The sequence below is a fragment of the Tasmannia lanceolata genome, unplaced genomic scaffold (genome assembly GCF_043159265.1).
Source record: "Tasmannia lanceolata isolate RefF3 unplaced genomic scaffold, GAP_Taslan_0.1 ptg000015l, whole genome shotgun sequence".
NCBI classification, from domain to species: domain Eukaryota; kingdom Viridiplantae; phylum Streptophyta; class Magnoliopsida; order Canellales; family Winteraceae; genus Tasmannia; species Tasmannia lanceolata.
In genome coordinates, this window is record NW_027518692.1 from 29751602 (window position 1) to 29772592 (window position 20991).

At 37.5% G+C, this 20991-nt stretch overlaps 2 protein-coding genes across 3 annotated transcripts; both read right to left on the bottom strand.

Annotated features, from left to right (window-relative positions):
* Window positions 1–379: 379 nt before the first annotated feature.
* Window positions 380–13383, bottom strand: ATMND1 (Mnd1 family protein). Of its 2 annotated transcripts, XM_077354643.1 has the most exons (10): window positions 13269–13383; window positions 11994–12074; window positions 7668–7784; window positions 2626–2664; window positions 2328–2435; window positions 1827–1889; window positions 1679–1730; window positions 1111–1155; window positions 828–907; window positions 380–609 (listed from the first exon to the last, which is right to left on the bottom strand). In XM_077354643.1, the coding sequence occupies exons 1-10, from the start codon at window positions 13269–13271 to the stop codon at window positions 574–576; spliced, it is 624 nt and encodes a 207-aa protein (XP_077210758.1). In that variant the 5' UTR covers window positions 13272–13383; the 3' UTR covers window positions 380–573. The 2 variants fall into 2 exon arrangements, with proteins under 2 accessions (XP_077210758.1, XP_077210759.1); XM_077354644.1 differs by lacking the exons at window positions 7668–7784; window positions 11994–12074; window positions 13269–13383 and adding an exon at window positions 3008–3660.
* A 2597-nt stretch (window positions 13384–15980) lies between these two features.
* On the bottom strand, window positions 15981–20991 carry LOC143845931 (GDSL esterase/lipase At4g16230-like). Its single transcript, XM_077354326.1, has 4 exons — window positions 20538–20991; window positions 18812–19045; window positions 17778–18030; window positions 15981–16339 (listed from the first exon to the last, which is right to left on the bottom strand). Exons 1-4 carry the CDS (start codon window positions 20913–20915, stop codon window positions 16113–16115), a joined length of 1092 nt encoding a protein of 363 aa, XP_077210441.1. The 5' UTR covers window positions 20916–20991; the 3' UTR covers window positions 15981–16112.

A 20991-nucleotide genomic window follows, 5' to 3' on the forward strand; every position in this document is an offset into this window, starting at 1 on the left:
TCAGATCTCTAATCTCATCAGTGAACGTGGCTAATCTCCACAGCCCATCACTACTCCCTTTGGACTCCAATAATCAGTTTTGTACTCACAATAGGTACTCAAAACACAAAACAAACAGGGCCTTGGAAAATTTTATGTTGACAGGTTAATTGTTAAGCAATACTTTGTAATCAAACCCTGAGCCCATCATGGTTGCAGAAAGCAGCTCCATCCAACGAGGCCATAGCACTCCCACCAAACTCAATAGTGTGCACATCATGCACTCATAAAAGAAAATTTTACGGGGTGCTCCATTCAATTCGGAGGCTTCTGACATCTTATTGCCATATTAATAAGACAGTGAAACTGGAGAAAAAAGTTTTTAAAAAAAAAAAAAAAATGTCACCCAAAATGCAGAACTTCAGTCTAAAATCAGTTGAAAATACGAGTAAATTTACAGGGAGTATTCACCTTCTACTAAAATGTTAGGGGAAATATTCCGACATTTCCTTAGAAGTCAAAAGATGTAGAGTTCCAAGCTACAAAATTATCAATTCCAGAATCTGATAGTATTTGGCTCACCAACACCATTGATTATTCCAGATAATCCAAATCATCTGTTATTCCCACCTGTAGTAGGATTGACAAAAAACAAAAATTAATAAACTCTGAAATTATTTTTCCTAAATACTAGAATGCATGCATGTGGTAGTATCTGACTGAAACCTTAAATTACATATAATACCGTGTAATCATTTCACATGCAAATGCAATGAGGTTAGAGTCAGATAGCTATACTTTACAGTACTTAGTATAACTACATATCAAAAGAAAAAGGGATATCATACCTCCTTGTACATGTGTTCAAGCTGTTCTTTGGCTTCAGGAAAACTGCTGGAGCACCATTGTTGTAGTGTAAAGATGTTGTCTGTGCAGTAACTCAAGGTAATTAGTTCAGGAAATGAAGTGCTGGGCAGCTAGAGAATACACCAGGGCCCTGTTTGTTTTAGACTTCGAGAACCAATTTTGAGTCCAATATTCAGTTTTGGACTCAAAATCGATTCTCAAAATCTAAAACAAACAGAGCCCAAAAGAACAAAGGAAAAGAGAAAAATCAGGTCAGAGAAAGACCTGTCCACCTGTTTGCTGCTGAATGGGCCACCTCAATCGCATTTTCTGCCAAGTGGATAAAAATCAGATGTCTAGAGTCTAGACTCGAAAAAAAAAAAATCAGATAAAATAATCTCTATACATGGAAATCTACAGCGAGCGTTAATGAGCTTTGATTCTAGATGAGAATATGTGGATGAGGTTCGGCCATAGCTAGCAGGAAAAATTCAGGTTTAATACGGTATTTTAAAAAAAAAACTATAGTAAAAACGGTCAAATAAACAGAAATACGAAAAAACACATTTAATACGTATAAAATTTTGTCATTTACAAACTGTAGTGGCGTCAAGTTGGAAAGTTGACCAAAGAAACGCATTTTAAACATATTCCTTGAACAAAAAAACGGAAATGCAGTATTTAAATGGTGAACTATTTTCAAAAAAAAAAAAAAAAACTGTTTAAAACGGCATTTGCTAACTACTGGTTTGGCATGAATTTAAATGCAATGGTAGAATGATGCCCAAAACTAAGACTCGAGGATTTGCAAAAATGTGGTGTGACAGAGAACTAAATAGATAGCATTCCTTACTCATTGCTTCAAGTGCAGTTGGATCATTGTCTGCATAGAGCCCCATTTCGTCCTAAAAGCAAGCCCACCATTTCATTATGTACTTTTAATAAGCATAACATTGCTTACAATTTTCATTCTAGTTGACAAACATAGGATATAAAACTACCTTTAGCATCTTATGCTTTTGCTCAATAGTCTTCAGCTCCTCCAAAGCAACCTCCCGTTCATCCTAGAATAAAGACTAAAACCTAAATTTACAAGCACAAATAGTCCCTACAGGGGTACTTTTGTCTAAGCAGGGCACCCAATCTATGTCACAAATACCATTCTCGGATTTTCTCGGCAAGGAGAAATCTCAAGATATATTTAAAAAAAAAAAAAAATTTGGGGTTTATATCGGGAAAAAATGATAAAAATAAAATTATTTTAAAAATATATAAATATATGAAATTTAAGAAAAAAATATAAAATAAAAATATCGTAAAAATACTGCGATAAAATCGTGATATTATCTTGATATTTTATGATAAAAATGAAAATATCGCCATATTGTTAAAATTTTGAGATTTTGTCGTTTTATCAAAATGTCATGATAAAAATGCTATATTTTGAAAATATCTGTAATATTTGTGACAGCACCCAATAAATCCTTACAGTAGATACGTACAGATTCCTCCCTGCCCTTCTTTAAGTTATCCCTCTGTTCAACAAGTTCTGCAAGGCGTTTCTTGCTGCTTACAAGATCAGACTCAAGTTTGCAGTATGCATTCCTCAGCTGTTGATAATAAAAGCCAATCGAGAAGAAGGATAAATATAAATCCACAGTTCAGGTACATAAATAATATGAGCCAAAATAAAGTTAGGGGTGGAAAATTACCAAAACAAGGGGGTTGAAATACCATTTCCCTAAAGTTGTTGGTGTTTTTCACTAAAAAGTTATGAAAAGATGACATCAAATGTTTTACCTGATTTCCGGCGCAACTAGGAAGACTCCAAAAGTATATCTGCAAGAGCACAAAGATAAACAATACCAATCTCTAAATATTAATTTATATCATAGGAAAACAAAGGGAATTTAGCCTTTAAATTTGCTTAGATAAATGGCGAATACGTGGCACATAAAGCCAATAGAGAATCTAAAGTTTAAAATAATTTTTAGGACATTCTCTGATGTCTTAAACCCCTCAACTGCAGAATGCAAGAGATTGGCTTGCGCTAGAGACTAGCACTTAGTAAATACAGCTTCCAAAAGAAGCCAAAAAAATCAAGAAAAAATTATAATCGACAGCTCTAGAAGCATGGGTATCATGCAACAGGAAAGAAAACTGGTTCTTGTAGCTTTAATACCAAAAATAATGTAGACCCAATGGGGAAGGGGAACAAGAAAGAGATCTCAGATCTTCTTAAGATTAGAGTTTGAGGTAAAACTGATGAATACAATATAATATGAAGAAATAGGGTTGAAACTAATGGATATATGATGCATAGCATGCAAACTAGATGAAACTAAGGTTATCTATGTGGGTTGAGTGAACGGAATTGGTGAACAACCCAGATCTAAACTGATTGTGGGGTTGGATATGAAGATCTAAAACCCCAAATGAATGATAGGATGGAAAAAAGATGAACTGGCAACGAATAAAAGAATAACAGATAGAAGATGATGATTTCGAAATAGAAAACACAAACTAGAGACTAGAAAGATGATAGAAGAGAACTAAAAGTTCGATAATAAAGATTAACAAGAACCGGAAGTAAGAGCTAACAACAAGAAGTGATCTAATTAACTCTGATGGAAAAGATAGGATAATTGTGTTCGAGTCATCCAACGAGACCAGAGGCATCACACCAATGGTTTTCCTAGGGCATCACATCGAAGGATGATCAAGGCATCACACCAAGATGTACAGATATCGTATCTTCATTTTTGCGAGAGGGCAAAAGAGTCTTTTCATTCATTCATTTTTTTGATGGCCCTAGGCCTTAGAATATATTGACTTCTCCCACAACTTCTAGAGACTTCCAACAACTTAAAACCTTAACATTGGGGCCCTCTTTAACTTGAACAAGTTAAAACCTTAACTCTAGTAGCTTGTCATGAAAATAAAACAACAAAACCCTAACATGTTGGCGAATAGTGATATGTGAATGCTGATGTGGATAGCAAGCCCTAACTAAACCAAACTACTAGCCCATCCCAATCACATTGAACTTCCGATAAGACCATTATACCCCTGTAAAAATAAAAGATAATTATACTAAAAAAAACTAGGAAAAATCATTAAAAAAATGCAAAGTTTATGCGAAATTGTGAACAAAGGGTAATGATTTGAAAATTATAAAAAAAGTGTTGTCAGGTGAGAGAAGATGGCTTTTAGGACAAATATACCCCTCATAATGGTTCCGGGGCATAAAATGTGGTTCCCTAATGGTTCCGGGGTATAAAATGTGGTTCCCTAGTAGTCCCGGGGTATAAAATGTGGTTCCCTAGTGGTTCCGGGGTAGAAAATGTGGTTCCCTAGTGGTTCCGGGGTATAAAATGTGGTTCCCTGTGGTTCCGGAGTAGAAAATGTGGTTCCCTAGTGGTTCTGAGGTATCAAATGTGGTTCCGTAGTGGTTCCGGGGTATAAAATGTGGTTTCGTAGTGGTTCCGGTGTATAGAATGTGGTTCTGTAGTGGTTCTGAGGTATAAAATGTGGTTCCCTAGTGGTTCCGGGGTATAAATGTGGTTCCCGGGGTATAAAATGTGGTTCCCTAGTGATTCCGGGGTAGAAAATGTGGTTCCCTAGTGCTCCTGGAGTAGAAAATGTGGTTCCCTAGTGGTTCCGGAGTAGAAAATGTGGTTCTTTAGTGGTTCCGAGGTATAAAATGTATTTTCCTAGTGGTTCCGGGGTAGAAAATGTGGTTCCCTAGTGGTTCCGAGGCATAAAATGTGGTTCGGTAGTGGTTCGAGGGTATAAAATGTGGTTCCCTAGTGGTTCCGAAGTATAAAATGTGGTTCCATAGTGGTTCCGAGTAGGGCTGCAACTCGAGCCGGGTAAAACCCGACCCGCATCGACCCGACCCGAACATAGCCTGGGTCGGGTTCAGGTTTCATGGGTTTCGGGTCGAGCCGGGTTCAGCATTCAAAAGCCCGCATGAATCTCGGGTCGAGCCGGGTTTGAAGGGGCCCGACCCGACCCGACCCGAGTTACATAAGTTATAGTATGTACATTTTTTTCTATTGTTAGTTAAAAGTTAAAGGGATAATTACATTTACACCCCCTCTAGTTTCTGACACATCCACTTCCACCCCTATAGTTTAAAACGTGACAAATACACCCTTGTAGTTTCAATTTGTTTAAGGTAGGCCCCCTCAGCTGAAGGTTCGTCCATAGATTGAAGGGTTAGGATAATCCGATGGAGCTGATTTTTTGGGCACACCCTAACTATGTCAGGATCCATCAAATGAACGCTTTGGATCATCCAAACAATGTGGGCCCACATTATTTGGATGATTTTTTGGTAGTGTTTGGATTCTGGTAGGGGCCCACATTATTTGGATGATCCAAAGCGTTCATTTGATGGGTCCTGACATAGATATGGTGTGCCCAAAAAATCAGCTCCATCGGATCATCCTAACCCTTCAATCTATGGACGAACCTTCAGCTGAGGGGGCAAACCTTAAACAAATTGAAACTACAGGGGTGTATTTGTCACGTTTTAAACTATAGGGGTGGAAGTGGATGTGTCAGAAACTAGAGTGGGTGTAAATGTAATTATCCCAAAGTTAAAAGTGAAAACCCACGCACCCACTGTTACTGTATGTGAGTGTAATTTCTGCTCCTATGAGTTGAGTTGATTCAAGTGTTTGATTCAGCATTGTTTGATTGTAATTACAACATTGTTTGATTATAGCATTGTTTGATTCAAGTGTGATGTGAGTGTAATTACATCATTGTTTGATTCAAGTGTAATGTGAGTGTAATTTCTGCTTCTATGAGTTGAGTTGCCTTGCCAAACAAGAATTTTCCTTAAAAATTTGCGTCAACGTGAAAAAACCCGACCCGACCCGAACCGACCCGAGATTTATCATGGGTAGGGCCGGGTTTGGGAATCGTGGGTTTTCCGAAAAAAAACCCGACCCGACCCGACCCGAGATATTTCTCGGGTAGGGTTGGGTTCTCCAAAACCCGACCCGCCCGACCCGAGTTGCAGCCCTAGTTCCGAGGTATAAAATGTGGTTCTGTAATGGTTCTGGGGTATAAAATGTGGTTCCGTAGTGGTTCCGAGGTATAAAATGTGGTTCCCTAGTGGTTCTGGCGTATAAAATGTGGTTCTCTAGTGGTTCCGGGGTAGAAAATGTGGTTCCCTAGTGGTTCCGGGGTAGAAAATGTGGTTCCCTAGCGGTTCCGAGGTATAAAATTTGGCTCCCTAGTGGTTCCGGGGTAGAAAATGTGGTTCCCACGCCGGGCCCGTACGGGCCGGGTCGACCCGCATGTCACCCGGATTTTTGCTGTATTTTTTAAGATGTTTTTGGGAAATGTTATCCGCACTACCGTATTTTGATGAGGACACTCCTCACTTTATTAAAAGTACGGTATGGCCCGCACCATAGGATGATCCAAACCGTCCATTAGATGGGCCACAGCCTAAATATGTTGTGCCCCAAAAAGCATTTCCGTAGGTACTAACCCTCTGATCAGAATGTTATATGGCTGGTCCTAACCCCCTATAGATCGGAGGGTTAGGATCAACCTATGGAAATGATTTTTGGGACACAACCAATTTAGGCTGTGGCCCATCTAATTGACGCTTTGGATCATCCTATGGGGGACCATACCGCACTTTTAATTAAATGAGGAGTGCCCTCATCAAAATACAGTAGTGTGGATAACATTTCCCTTTTTTTGTATGGGAATTTGCTAGCCACCTTTGCCGAGGCAACTTCTCGGCTTGTGGCCCATCCTTTGATGCAAAGATTGGCAGAAGTAATATGGGTGCAAAGGTGGCTAGCAAAAGCATAATTGCAAAAAATAGTAATCATTACGGATTTGTGGCTGAAGTGCTAAGTTTTAAATGAAAAATTACGAAAAAATGGAAGCAAAGTATTAAAATTACGAAAAAAAATACCAAAATGATGCACTAACATATGACAATTACCGAACTACAAAGTTTGACTGTCTTCCGTCGGAAGTCCGAACGTTTGTTCGGAAGTCCGAAGTTTTGTTCAGACTTCCGACGGAAGCCAGTAGAATAGGGATAATTCCAAAGATTTTTATTTTCAAATTGAGTAAAAATTCGAAAGATAATAGGGATATACATTGTGATCTTAGTGTCATGCAGGCAACCATAAATTGAAGCTTGATTTTAATGTTTTAGAATAAAAAAATGCAAAGAAAATGGATTTATCTTGAAAATGGGAAAAACAATAAAATTCAGTTTTAAGCTCAAAATTCATTTTCTTTGCATTTTGTAACACTGCTTCGATAAGTTTATCATGAATAAACCCTCATGATTACCAAACCCTGTTGTAAATGGCAACCTTCAAAACCCTTCCATGGAGTTTTCCACGTTAGAAAAGTCTTGAGGAAGAAGAAGGTGGTAAGTGAGAAGGTAATAAGTGCATAGGGATAGGTGCAAAAAGGTGGAGAGAAAAAAGAGGTAGGAGGGGTATATTTGTCCTAAAAGCATCTTCTCTCACCTGACAACACCTTTTTTATAAATTTCAAATCAATACCCTTTGTTCACAATTTCGCATAAACTTTGCATTTTTTTAATGATTTTCCCAAAAAACTATATTGATCCCACCATCATATATAGCCCCCTTTTTATGTTTATAAGGGATGGTTCCCATCATTGTCTTCATATATTTCTTCCTACACAATGTGGACACTAATTTTGAACAAACTTCAAGATATTTCTTCCTTGCTAGTGCATGCAGACAATGATTATGTTATGTACTTGCAGAAATTCGACAAGAATCAAAATTTCAAGATTACAACCTCTCCTGGAAAGAAATACTCACAGAACTACCAATTTTGTCTTTTGAAACAAGGTCATCATCCACTAGACTTTGGACGACGTCTTTCACAGACTGGCTGATAACACCTTTCTTGGGACCCAACTTCTCAAGCTCTTTAAGCTGAAATTTGGCATGTGAGGCATAAAGTAAGGAATTGAAAGTGAACATAAATTTAAAAAAAGCCATACAATCTATCCAGGAGTACAAGAAATTGCTCAAGTACTAAAGCTAGGAGAAAAGGATATAAACAGCAAACACCTCTCAACAACTAAAAACAAGATGAAGCAAATTAAAATTTATAGGATTAAGCACAAATTTGCCTAAGCTTTATTGTTTCTTTTTCTCTTTTCCTTTTTACTGTTAACACGTAATGCTTTACAGTTTCAATACCAAAGGAAAAAAAGCAAATTAAAAAAAGGAATGACTAGGAAATTCGGAAACGCTTAACAGTTTAAGCCACATTATTGTGAGCTATTGGCTTATCCCAGTGCAATTCCTAAAATCCTAATTATATGGGAGATGGAAATTCAGAAGTTGAAACTACATATTGGAGGTGAAATTTAAACCAAATATGAGCTATTGGCTTATCCCAGTGCAATTCCTAAAATCCTAATTATATGGAGATGGAAATTCAGAAGTTGAAACTACATATCGGAGGTGAAATTTAAACCAAATACCCTCAGGAACCACTGTCGGACCACAGTTTAAGCCACATTATCGTGATCAGTATTGCAAAACAGTTCATGTCATAACAGTTTACAATATGTTATATTATAGTGCAGCCTGAACCAGGTTACATGGATCTAGACCGCTTGTTGGAGGACATCACAGCCCTAAAGCATGCCAAAAGTGTAGTCAGAGGAGCAAGATCAATAACCAGATCCATTCATGACCGCCTATTAGTCAATAAAGAGTACGTACTATCATCTTTCAAAAAAAAAATAAAGAGTACATACTATCACTTCATCACAGACAGCCAAAAAGAGCAATCTTGAGTTTAACCACATATAGCTTGAGATACCACATTGCATGAGCATTGAGCTGAAAGTGCGAGTTCAATGCTTATACATGGTTAAGAATGGAAAAAGCAAGGTTGCCAAGGCGGGAATCGAAAGCGGGATTCGATTCGGGATTCAAAAGCGGGAATCGAAGGCTCCTGGGATGCTTGGAAGCGGGAATCGTGGGTTTGCAAGAGAGTCGACGGGGATTCGCCGGGGATTCGCCGGGGAATCGCTGAGAGTCACTGGGGAGTTAGGATTCGCTGGGGATTCGCAGGGAATCGCCTGGGAATCGGGGTTCCTATAAAGTGGGAATCGGGGTTTTCATAAATGGGGAATCGGGGTTCCCAAAATTGGGAATCGGGGTTCCCCAGAATCGGGGATTCGAATCGAATCACGATTCGGATTCGCGAATCCCCAACTCCAGGTACGAATCCTGCTTCTCTGGGAAAAAGTACACCATGTTGCATATAGACATTCAAGCAACATGTATCTCACTTTTAAGTCTAATAGCATAGGTTACATTTGCTCTTGCTTGATTAATCTGAGCAATCATCATAGTATATAGTTCCAGGAAAATGACGGATATTTCCTAAATCCCTAATTTCCCATTTTCCAAATATAAGCATGCCATTGAAGTGGGCAATTATACAGGAAATTGCACTGTGAGGCTTGAGTCAGAAATTAATAAATAAATTGTAGCCATTAAGAAAGCCTTGCTGTTTATTTTCCAAATTTGTTATTTTACTTTTACTTTTCCTAAATTGCAGATTGTACAACTCGTAAAAACACATTTTAAAATATAGTTTTACATTTCTTACAGTTGCATACAGAGGTTTCAGCCATCTGCCTTCTAGTTAGAGCTGCAACATCCTAGAGCAAGTATAATGAGTTTGTTATTTTAGTATGTATTTTTTTCATGTGTAATATATGTCTAACCCTATTAATGAGTTAAAATTTCAAATGGTGGCAGATTTATTGCAATACAGATCTCCAGCCAGCTTAAATTTGCATCAGACTGCGGGTTGGACTAAAGCACCTCCAACCTGATTTGTATGAACTACCTTGGAGCTCAAGAAACTAATATATGTAAATTACAATCTGAAGCTTCATGCAAGAAAGGTCCTACTATAATGAGAATTTCTGCAGTTTTAAATTTACTTAAAATCGAATAGATCCAACCATAGATTAGTTGATTGTGACGAAGACAAAACTACTTAATGATCAGTCTAATCCAAGGTTGGTAAGAGAATTTAGGAGAGCTTCTCGTCAATGAGGAAGATGCAAATCAGAAGGAGCTGATCAGTGGATGTGATAAATGAAGATGACGAAGCAGAAAATGAGGCTTGTAAGATGAGAAAGGGAATCAACACTGCCATTGATGATGACCAAGAGTGAAAGGAAGGCAAGGGGAGCATATGAATGGAATTTGATGATGACAGTGGTGGGAATGTTACAGAGGTGGGGCTAGTAAGTAGTCAGCTTAAGGTTTCCCTAGGTGAGCTTGATACTGGTTGTAATAGACTACCAGTCATAATCGCAAAGTCAGTACCATAACAACGTGGGTTTCACCAACATATTACCACTATGATGCTTATTGTGCAAACAACCATTTTCCGCCTCATTTGGGGTTATAACTTCATGGGTTAGACTTACAATAATCAATCTTTCTAACATAATTGACTAGTGTCTAAATAGCCGTATTTCTTCATATAACATTGCATTCAGTACTTGTGTGATTTAATGTGTAGTGATTCACCCATTTTTGTGATGAACTATGACTTGTGAGTCATGATTATTTGGTGTATCAAGTGTATATATGATTATTTCTCTCTCATACGATGCATTAATGAATAAATGTAATATAAATACTTAATTTTCAAATTTTAGATTGCTCAAACTTCAAGTATAGTTATGCATGTTTCGTTATTTAATAACCAATAGCTAATAGTTTTAACTTTACTGGTGTTGACGTAGTCATTTAACGGTTACAGTTCCTTTAAATATTTTTGAACAAAAACTTGATGAACTTGATTGACTCAAACAACTACTTGAATGCATCTAAGGTTGATTTAGACATGGAATCAGACTTCAATTTTGTGTTTTTACAGCTAGGTTTTGATTAAAAGAAGTGCAGTAATACTTGAAAGAGCGAAATGTGGACACATGAAGATTTGACAACATGCAAAATTCATATCATTTGGTCAGACCATAGTTGCAAAATTGGGAAGTGACTGCTAGAAGCAATGCGAGAGGTAGAAGCAGGAAGCAATGGATTTTTAAAAAAAGGAGAGAAATGTGGAAAGCGAAAAGACTTTAAAGCCAGTAAAGAAAAAACATATGCAAAGTGTCAATGAAAGTCAACATAAAGCATATAATAAGCCTCATTGAAAGCGAAAAAGAAGTGTAAAGAAAGAATAGTTTTGTAATAGGTTAGGGAGAACAGGTTAATTTAGGTAAGGATTACAAGTAGTAAAGAAGACTTCACAACTGTTTAAAATTACAAGTGTTACGGATGTATAGTTTCACATGTGTGTGTGCTATTAATTAGGAGAAAAATGAGTAGAAGTGCGTGGGAATCACACTTCCATTAAATTTGGGAAGCGAGAAGAACTTAGGTTCTGAAGTGGGCTCCCATCCAACTTGGAAGTTTCCGGTAACTATGGTTTGAACTAAAACTAATGGTGATAGTATATAATATTATCATGGGGGCATATTAAATATAACCTCCATGGTCAGAAAAATAAAAACTACATGTATACAGGGCTGAGTTAAAGGGAAAACTTCAAGTCTTCAACTATCCTGATGTCCTATAAATTAATAAAGAGAGCAAATAACATTATTCTTTTTGTCAAGAGCGCTCCCCAGTAAAATGTACAACAAACGTAAACAAACGAGAGGAAAAAGAAATTGAAGCAAAGGGATACAATTACAAACTAACAAAGAACATGGACAATATATGGGTAACTGCATGCCTAAATAAAGATTAGGTTATAGGCTAGAAAACATGTTGATATCATTCCTTTAAACAATTGAAACAAACAAGAAACGGAGTAATTTCACCCAAAAAATACTATATCATTTCTTTGAACAATTGAAACAAACAAGAAATGGAGTATTTCACTCAAATAAGCAAGAAACAATCATGCACAATGTTATCAACCCGATGCTCAAATTTCTCGAGAATCTAGGTGTGCAAGAGAATGCTTCATTACTACTGCTGGAATAGTACTTTAGCTTCCTCCAATAAAATTAGATGGAAAGGGAAATATATATTCTCACTGAATTCCCCAAAAATAACAAGGCTTGAAGCATTTATTGACCCACTCACAAGGAAGAAGTCTTGGGAATCGTAAAATATTTGCAGCATCTGCGTACGCTTCTCTTCTAAAGAAAGGCCTCTTCTCTTTGACTACACAACACAGAAGGAACTAATAATTAGATGTCCACACCACAAATGCCATCCGGATCTAGGAATAGTCACAAGATTAAGCAAATATAAATAAACTTAAAGAGATCTGATAAAATCATGTAAAACAGTGGTAGTGAAATCAAGCGGAATAGTATTTTCACTAACTTGGAGCGAAATGTTTAAATCTAGATTGGACAAGATAATGACACTTTTTTATAGGTAAGCTGGGATTGAACCTCCGACCTCTAGGTTGAAGAATAAAGCCTTGACCATTGAGGCTCAATCCCTAAGACCCTGTTTGGATTCTAAGAATTTTCTCAAAAAGTTTGGAAAGGAAAAATATTTCTAAATATTCGTACTTTTTTACACACACAAAAAAGATGACTTGAACCAACCGTATTCCATGATTACTAAATTTATGATAATATCCCTCTAAATTAACCATAATCATATCATTTCCCTCTAAATTGTAGAAAGAAAAAATATTCCATCAGAAATAGTTTTCCACAGATTGGCGATTATTAGAGGTTTCCCCCAGAAAGTGCAATAATTTGACAAAGAGAACATAATGCTCGTAGAAGTTCATAGAATCATCAGATTTATGCATCAATTCGAATGATATCAAAGCTTCATTTCATATCAGGAGAATGTTAGGGCAGAAAAATTGGCTAAACATAGAACTGATTCTAACCATATCCATGAACGTATACACGAATATTTCTATAGCGTATAGAAAATCATGATTTAGGAAATGAGGTAGGGTTAGGCATTCGATTTTGAAATTTTAAGATAAAAATTTCCAGAAAAATACACAAATATGTATATCACATATCGAAAATAATAACCTACGAAATGAGGTAGGATTGGGCATTCGATTTAAGATAAAAATTTCCAGAAAAATACTCATATATTTCTATCGCATATCGAAAATCAAGATCTACGAAATGAGGTAGGGCTGGGCAAACGATTTTGAAAATTTAAGATCAAAATTTCCAGAAAAAATACACAAATATTTCTATCGCATATAAAAAAATCAAGATCTAGGAAATGAGGTAGGGTTAGGCATTCGATTTTGAAAATTGAAGATCAAAATTTCAAGAAAAAACTACTTACATTAGATTTTCGTACGGAATTTGGATTGATTTACAGAGAAAAAAGAAAAAAGGAAGGAGAAAAAAGTTAAGGGAAAATTACCATGGAGAATGTCTCTAGTTGCAGAAACCAAGAGCTTGAAAGCAGTGGAATTTTTCTGTCGTTGGCGGGAGATTGAGGGTTTTTAATGAATTCACAAGAAAATATAACGCTTGAAATGACAAAAATGCCCTTGATCTATAAGTGGGCCTTGATTGAGTTGGATATTGAAATACGTCCGCCCCTTTTTTTACCTGGAACAGCCCATCTACTCTTGTGTATATAACTATTTATGAGTGCTCTTTTACACTAGAGCGGGCAGTCTCAAGTAAAAAACAGGGCAGATATATCACTTCCATTTAAAATGAATTGGGGTCTAGTGGGACCCGACCCGGCCCATCCAGCCCAAGCCATCAAAACTGGGCTGGGCTGGGTAAACCCGCATGTGCTCGTAAAAACCTAAGTGATCGAGATTTTATATGGTGTAATTGTGTAAGCCCTTATAGTCCCGTATGTTTTAGACAGTAATGTGCAGACCACATCATAGAATGATCTGAACCGCCCATGTGATGGGCAATGGGCCATAATGTAAATAGGTTGCGCCCCAAAAATCATTTTCATAGGATTATCCTAGCCCTCTGATATATAGAGGTTTCAATAAATAATAATATGCAATTCCTCCATAGATTAGAGGGCTAGGATCATCCGATGGAAATGATTTTTTGGGCATAACCTATTTACGTTATAGCGCATCACATGGACGGTTTGAATTAGGGGTGCAAGTTTGGCACTGTCAGCCCTGACCCGCCCTGAGCCCAAACAAGGTCTGGACTGGATTTTCCAACCCTAAGGGCGGGTCAGGGTTCATTTTTTAGGCCCTAACTCAGGATCGGGTCGGGTTCAGGGTTGATACATCGGGTCAGCCCGACCCTAAGTTTTCTATTATAGAATTGAACCATCTATGCATGTTTTCTTTGCTAATGTTTTCTATTATCTTGGATTAATGTTTCTTTAGATTATTATTATTAATTGTCTCTGTTGCCCGTCATGTTGTTGAATTCATATTGTCTTATTTTGTTCGATTTCTCTGTTTATTGATCATTTTGTTCTATATGATATGTGGTTGCTTTATTTTTGGCACTCTTAACAGGTATTTGCACTAGGGTCAATCAGGGCCAGCCCGGCCTGGCCCAATCAGGCCCAGTCAGGGCCAGTCAGGGCTAGCCAGGGCAATGCTAAGCCCTGTAAGGCGGGCGATGGGTTGAGGTTTTTCGGCCCTGACTCAGGGTCAGGGTGGCTCAGGGTCTGGATAATGGGATCCAGGGTTGGGCTAGGGTTATGAAAAACCCGATCCAACCCAACCCTGTTGCAGCCCTAGTTTGAATCATCCTATAGTGGTCTTAAACTTTTTGAAAGCTAATCGAAAGCTAATTATGTTACTCCTAAGGGATTTTCGCTAATTAATCCGTAAGAAAAGGATATTAGCTGAACAATCCTACTATTAGAAATATTTGCTAAAGGCTCTGTTTGGTTAGATGAGAATTTAGTGGAAGTAGTAGTCAACAAGGAGGTGACAAGGGTGGGATATGTGTAGACTTGTCTAGAGAAGATTAGAGGGAATTTTGGTAGTGTGTTTGGTTAGATGTCAAAGCATGTGAGAGAATGGAGGGGTGTCATTAACAAACTAAATAGTAGAAGAGAGAGAAAGAGGAGAGAGAAAGAGAGAAAAAAGTAATGATTACACATGGCATTTCATATTCTACTCTTCTCCCCTTTAAAATTTACCAAAAACAAGGTTTGGCATTGGAAAAGTAGGGGAGGGGACAATCCTGCCACATAGGCGCCACCTAAGCAAAAAGCTAATAATGATGCAAATGGCATTTCCTAAAACTCTCGAATTTCAATTTTCTCCATTAAAAATTTTAAAATAGCAAATTTACAGCCCCCCCCCCCCCCCTTTAATCAATTTTAGTGTTTTTTTTTATTTTCCTTCCAATATTTTTGGAAAAAAAGTAGGAAATAAGCAACAATATTATCTCTTCCAATATTCTCGTCAAAAAACCTTCAACAAAAAAAATTCAAGAAAATTCCTACAATCCAATAGGGCCTAAGTAAAAGGCATTTTGGAAAGGAAAAATGTTCGGAAAGGGAAAAAAATCTAAAATTTCTTATTTCTTACACATAAAAAAAAGATAAGGTAAACCAACCCTATTCAATTTTTTAGTTAGGGACATTCGGTTTATGATGTTATCCCTCTAAATTAATCAGACATAATTCCTTAATGAAAAAAATTCCATAGAAATAATTTTCCATCAAAGATGCTTTCTTGCAAGCCAACCAAGATAGGTATTTCTTAGAAAAGTTAGAAACGAAAATTATTCCTAAAATTTCTTACTTACTTATCTATGAAGAAAAGATAACTCAAACCGACCCAATTTAATTTATTTTAGAGGGATTTTCAATTTATCTAGTTTCTAAAACGATTTTTTTGTTGAAGCTTTTTTGACGAGAATATTGAAAGAGATAATAGTGTTGCTTATTTCCTAGTTTTTTTTCAAAAATATCGGAAGGGAAATCGAAAAACGCTAAAACTGATTAAATGGGTTGTGGGGGCAAATTTGTCATTTTAAAATTTTTAACAGTGAAAATTGAAGTTCGTGAGTTTTAGGGGCCTTTTAGCAAATATTTTCTGAAAATAGGTCTAATCAGCTAATATGCTTTTCTTATGGACTAATAAGCAATTATTTTGCCATGTAGGACTAATAAGCAAAAATCTACTCTTAAAATGGTTTAGCTTTTCAAGGAAAATATTTATCTAACAAAAGAAAATGTGGAATTAAGATGAATATCCTTAATTTAGATGGGGAAATACATATGATGATACCCACAAGAGAAGTGTATATAAGCCTAGAGTGCAACTAGTTGTTGGACATTAATGGGATAGACTTCTGTGGTGAGATTGGAAGCATAGGCCTTCTCAGCTATCAGTGCGTTGATGGCATCCGTGGGATGCAACCCATCAAAGAAAACATGAGCCCTACGATCTATGCATGTGGAACCACCTCTCGTGCAAAGAATCCCATTCCCACTGCTTAAAGATACCTCACAACATGGTTTGCCCGTCTCCTCGAAACCTGAAATTAATCACATCTGCCATTTAACTTTGTATACCAATAATTCATAAATGTTTGACCACAGTACATAATCCATTATTCTACTTGTTTTAGAAAGTGAAATGATATCATGGTCGTGCTGATATCATTTCCCATGTATATTTCCATTTGCCAAAAAAATTACTTGCATTTGAGTATCCACAATTGGAAGTGGGTTTCGGCATCCTATTCTGATTCCCTTAGAAATAGAAGGGGAAAAAAAATAAAAATATGAGAAAAAATTCAATAAAAAAAATCATTCCAATTGGAGTGGAATAAGAATACCATCTCTTAAGTCGAGAAATAGATTCCAACATTTTTCCCCTTGAATTCTGCCTTGGTTTTATTTCTGTTCCCCTTGATTCCATTCATTTTTTTTTTTGAACCAAATGCCAAAATAAAGCGGAGCCAGGATAGGAAACCAATTCCAGCACTTAATTGTAGCATTCAAAAAGCACTCTTGAGAGTTCTTTGGACACTGACTAAAAATCAATTGCATATAATCTAATATGCAAATGGTTTTGATTTTAAATATGATTAATGGGGAGTGATAAATCGACCCCATATATCTTAAATCGACCCCCTGTCTCCATGTCTCTCCTCTTTCTCTCTCTAACCCGGAGGAGAGAGAAAGACACATAGGGAGTCGATTTAAGATATTTGGGGGTTGATTTATCACTGCCCTTAATTGCAAAAATGGTTATAACAGTCTTAGAAGTGATATGGTTAATGGGTTTCAAAGAGGTGTTAAACTCTTAATGCCCTATTTGCAAATAATATTAAGTTTTGCAAACAAGATTAAATTTAAATGATCATATTTGTAAATAAGATTAAATTTTAACGATCATATTTACAAATCCACTAGAATTGACTAACATAAGAAATACAATTTAATAATAATTATTAGTTAAAAGAGCTTTGACCCATTTGCAGATTTGTGTTTTTTTATCTTTAACTTGGTAAGCAGTAAGCTGGGAACCTAACCTCAAGGTTAAAGAACAGTCATAGGCGGCGCAACCTCATTGTCAAAAAATGAGGCCTAGCCACTATGGGGGTCCTACCTTTGAATGATTTGAATTGTCCATTTGACAGGTTTTGCTTTGGACCAATAGCCAAAAATTCAGGTCAATTATCAAATTGTAACATCAAATAATGTATATTCCTTTGTTATTAAACAACTTAATGGCAAAAAGTCCATTGTTTAGTGGGGCCCATTTCTCTCTTAGGCCCTCTTCATTTTGATTTGAGAATTAATTTTAGTCTAAAACTGATTATTGAACTCCAAATTAAACCCAATTTTGAGCCCAATAATCAGTTTTGGACTCATAATCAATTCTCAAAATTCAAAACAAACTGCGCCTTAGGGTGATGATCTCATGAACTAAACGCATGGCTTGATGGTGAGGATGTTGATATTTACCTGTGGGTGAGGGATTATCAACTATGTCCTTGATAATCTTATAGCAATTGACAAGAACCAAGTTAGAACCAGGCATTTCAGGTTTAATTTCATCGACCAAAATCTTTAAGTAAGAGTTGAAGAGAAGGGCAGCGTCGTTGATGGCTTCTATGCAGTTACCAGATGCACCGGGCCTGTTCCGAACTACCGGCACACAACCAAGAGCTTGAACCGATAACAACACAAACTTTCGACCCCCCAAACCGTATAGCCTCTGCCCAAAAATAAAATAAATCAGAATATAAGGCCTTACTACAAAATTATTTGGGTGATCCAAACCATTCAATTTTTTGGCTCCGACTTAGATAGGGTGTGCCAACAAAATCTTCTTCATAAGATGATCTTTGTGGAGGTTTAATATGGACGGCACAATAGAGAAACCTCCACGGATCGGAGGGTTAGGATCATCCTATGGGGAAGATTTTCTGGGCATACCTTATCTACGTTAGGGCCCAACAAATGAATGGTTTTAGATCCACAAACAATGTGGAGCCCATTGTATTTTGGGGCCACATGGGGCTCAAAATTAAGGCCCCATATGTTTTGGATTTTGGGAACCGATTGCGAGTCCAGACTGATTATTGAACTCAAATTTCATTTAGGCCCTGTTTCTTTGAGATTATGACAACCGATTGTGGAGTCCCCCAACCAATTATTGGACTCAAATTTAGTGCAATTTTCGGTCCAATAATCGGTTGGACTCCACAATCGATTGTCATAATCTAAAATAAACAGGGCCTAAGAGTTTATTTGGTTTAAGGGGACGGAGATCACCTCACCCAGGTGTTCTCAACATCATTTGGCTGGAATTATGACTGTTTGGATCAACTTACCTAGTCTTTACTTTTTAAATTGTCTATGGAGATCTTTTTGGGAATTGTAATGGGCTTTGATGGTTAAATAGTAAAAGGCAAGGTGAATTAGTCTTATTGTCAAAACATTATAGTGGTAATACCGGTGGCCTAAAAGTAACTTTCTTGAAATTTTACAATTACCTTGAGCTGTTTGGAGAATGTGACAATGAGGGTCCTTGTGAAATCTTGTAGGCTGATTTTGGGTGTTGTGGAAGGCAAGAAGTAGTTCAATAAATAGTCGTTCCCTCCCGTTCCCAACACAAATAAGTGTCCTGCAATGTGAGAAGAGAGTTTTTGGCCCAGTTGTGCACCCAAATCAGGTAAGGTTACCTCCTCCAAATTTCTGATTTGTTGACTTAAGCTCGTCACGTTGCCCTGAAAATTTAATGCCACAACATTAACGTCATCAAATAGAAAGAAAGTAAATGACTTGTTGGGTTAATAATTCATGACCTAGAGTCCTAGATTGAACCACGGGGTGCCCTTAGCAGTCTTATCCAGCAATAAGTTAACTAACCAAACCCCTTAATTCAGTAAAAGCGGTGTACATTTAGCTTGAAAAAGGCATTTCCTACGCATCTTGTTCCACTTTTTCCTAAAAGTGGGTGCTCTTTTACCTCTTTTTTTTGTGCATAGACAAACAAATGTGGTGGATGCATCTTGATACGGAGTAGGTGTGTAGCTCCGCACTTAATTCGTGTGGAACAAAGGGTCTGCACTTGATGGTTGATTCAACAGTAGCCTCTTATAAAATATAAGATGGCTATTGTTGGATTAAATATCAAAGAGGACACCGTAATTAAGCGCATCTACGCACACGAAAACCACAAAAAGGCTATACACAAACATATGGTGTACGCATTAGCTGTGTTGAAGTATATGGCTTACAAACATAGATTTCTTTTTTTTTGATGCCATAGGGTATCCCCACCCCACTTCGTGGGGCGGGACTAGTCCCTAGGGATGCACGCAGGCAGTCGGTAGACCACGCGCATCAGTTGAACAAGGGGGGATTCGAACGCTCGTCACTGGGGAGCATACCCATGACTTACGCCAAAGAGCCACACCCTCCCGAGTTCTTACAAACATAGATGTAGTATAGCTACGACATAAAAGCTATACATTTTTAAGGGAAATTATATGGTGTACCCACTTAGCAGTGTTTAAGTATAAATGATTAAATAACACCAACCCAAACGGCTTAAGTTCTTGAAGTAGTTGGTTATTTTACATAGTATTGTAGTCATTGCCTCACGGTAGTGCCTGGTCTAAACCCAAGAACTCACATGGTATCAGAGATATTGCCTCACGGCCGGTCCTAAACCCAACATCTCTTTGTTATTAAAGATCCAAGTGTACATGCCATTCTAAAAGAGGGGCCACATGTGCCACGAGTATGACCAATTCAAAAGAGGGGCCAACCGAGAGGGGAAGTGTTTGTTAAAGTGTTAAAGATTAAATAACGCCTTCTCCAACCGTTTAAGCTTTTGGAGTAATTGGTAGTTTCACATGATATCAGAGCCAAAGGTCCCGAGTTCAAACCTACTTGATAGAATCCACATGCAAATGGCCAAACCCAAAAGAGGAGCCACATGTGCCACATGTAGGCCCACCCTAAAAAGAGGGGCCACACGTGAGGGAGAGTGTTGAAGTATAAAAGATTAGATAACGCTTAGCGCTTAAGCTTAGCCGGGAGCACCACATAATAAACAACAGAGGGTCAAGCAACTTGGTTACATGCTTGGACACCATATGCGTGTGTGTGTGTGTGTGTGTGTGTGTGTGTGAGAGAGAGAGAGAGAGAGAGAGAGAGAGAGAGAGAGAGAGAGAGAGAGGAGAGGAGAGAGAGATGTTTAATGACCCTTACAGCAATGGTGCCGGTTTGATCTAATATCCCAGACCCTCCAGACGCATAATTGACACCATGAAGAATTCTTATTCTCCTCGTCCATGGGTCTCTGAAAACAGGGAGCAATGGAGGAAGCTTTAAAAGCTGACCTAGAACGTCAACGGGATTCCTCCCATTCGAAAACCTTCCCGATGGTCCAACAAAATCTATTCCATAAGGAAAGTAGTTAGCCTTAGCACTCGTATTCATCACAAAATTATTATTTCCATTGTCTACTATGGAACTCCCAAACACAAACATTCCATTGATCTTGCCATCCTCACTACATTCAGAGAGAAAAAGGAGACTGAGGAGACAGAAAGTGATCAAAACAAAGCTTGAAAATGTGTTGGCCATGAGATTTAGGAGGTGGGTTTTGTGTTGAATAGAGAGAGAAGGGGGGGGGGAGAGATTTATAGAATTTAGAATAGTG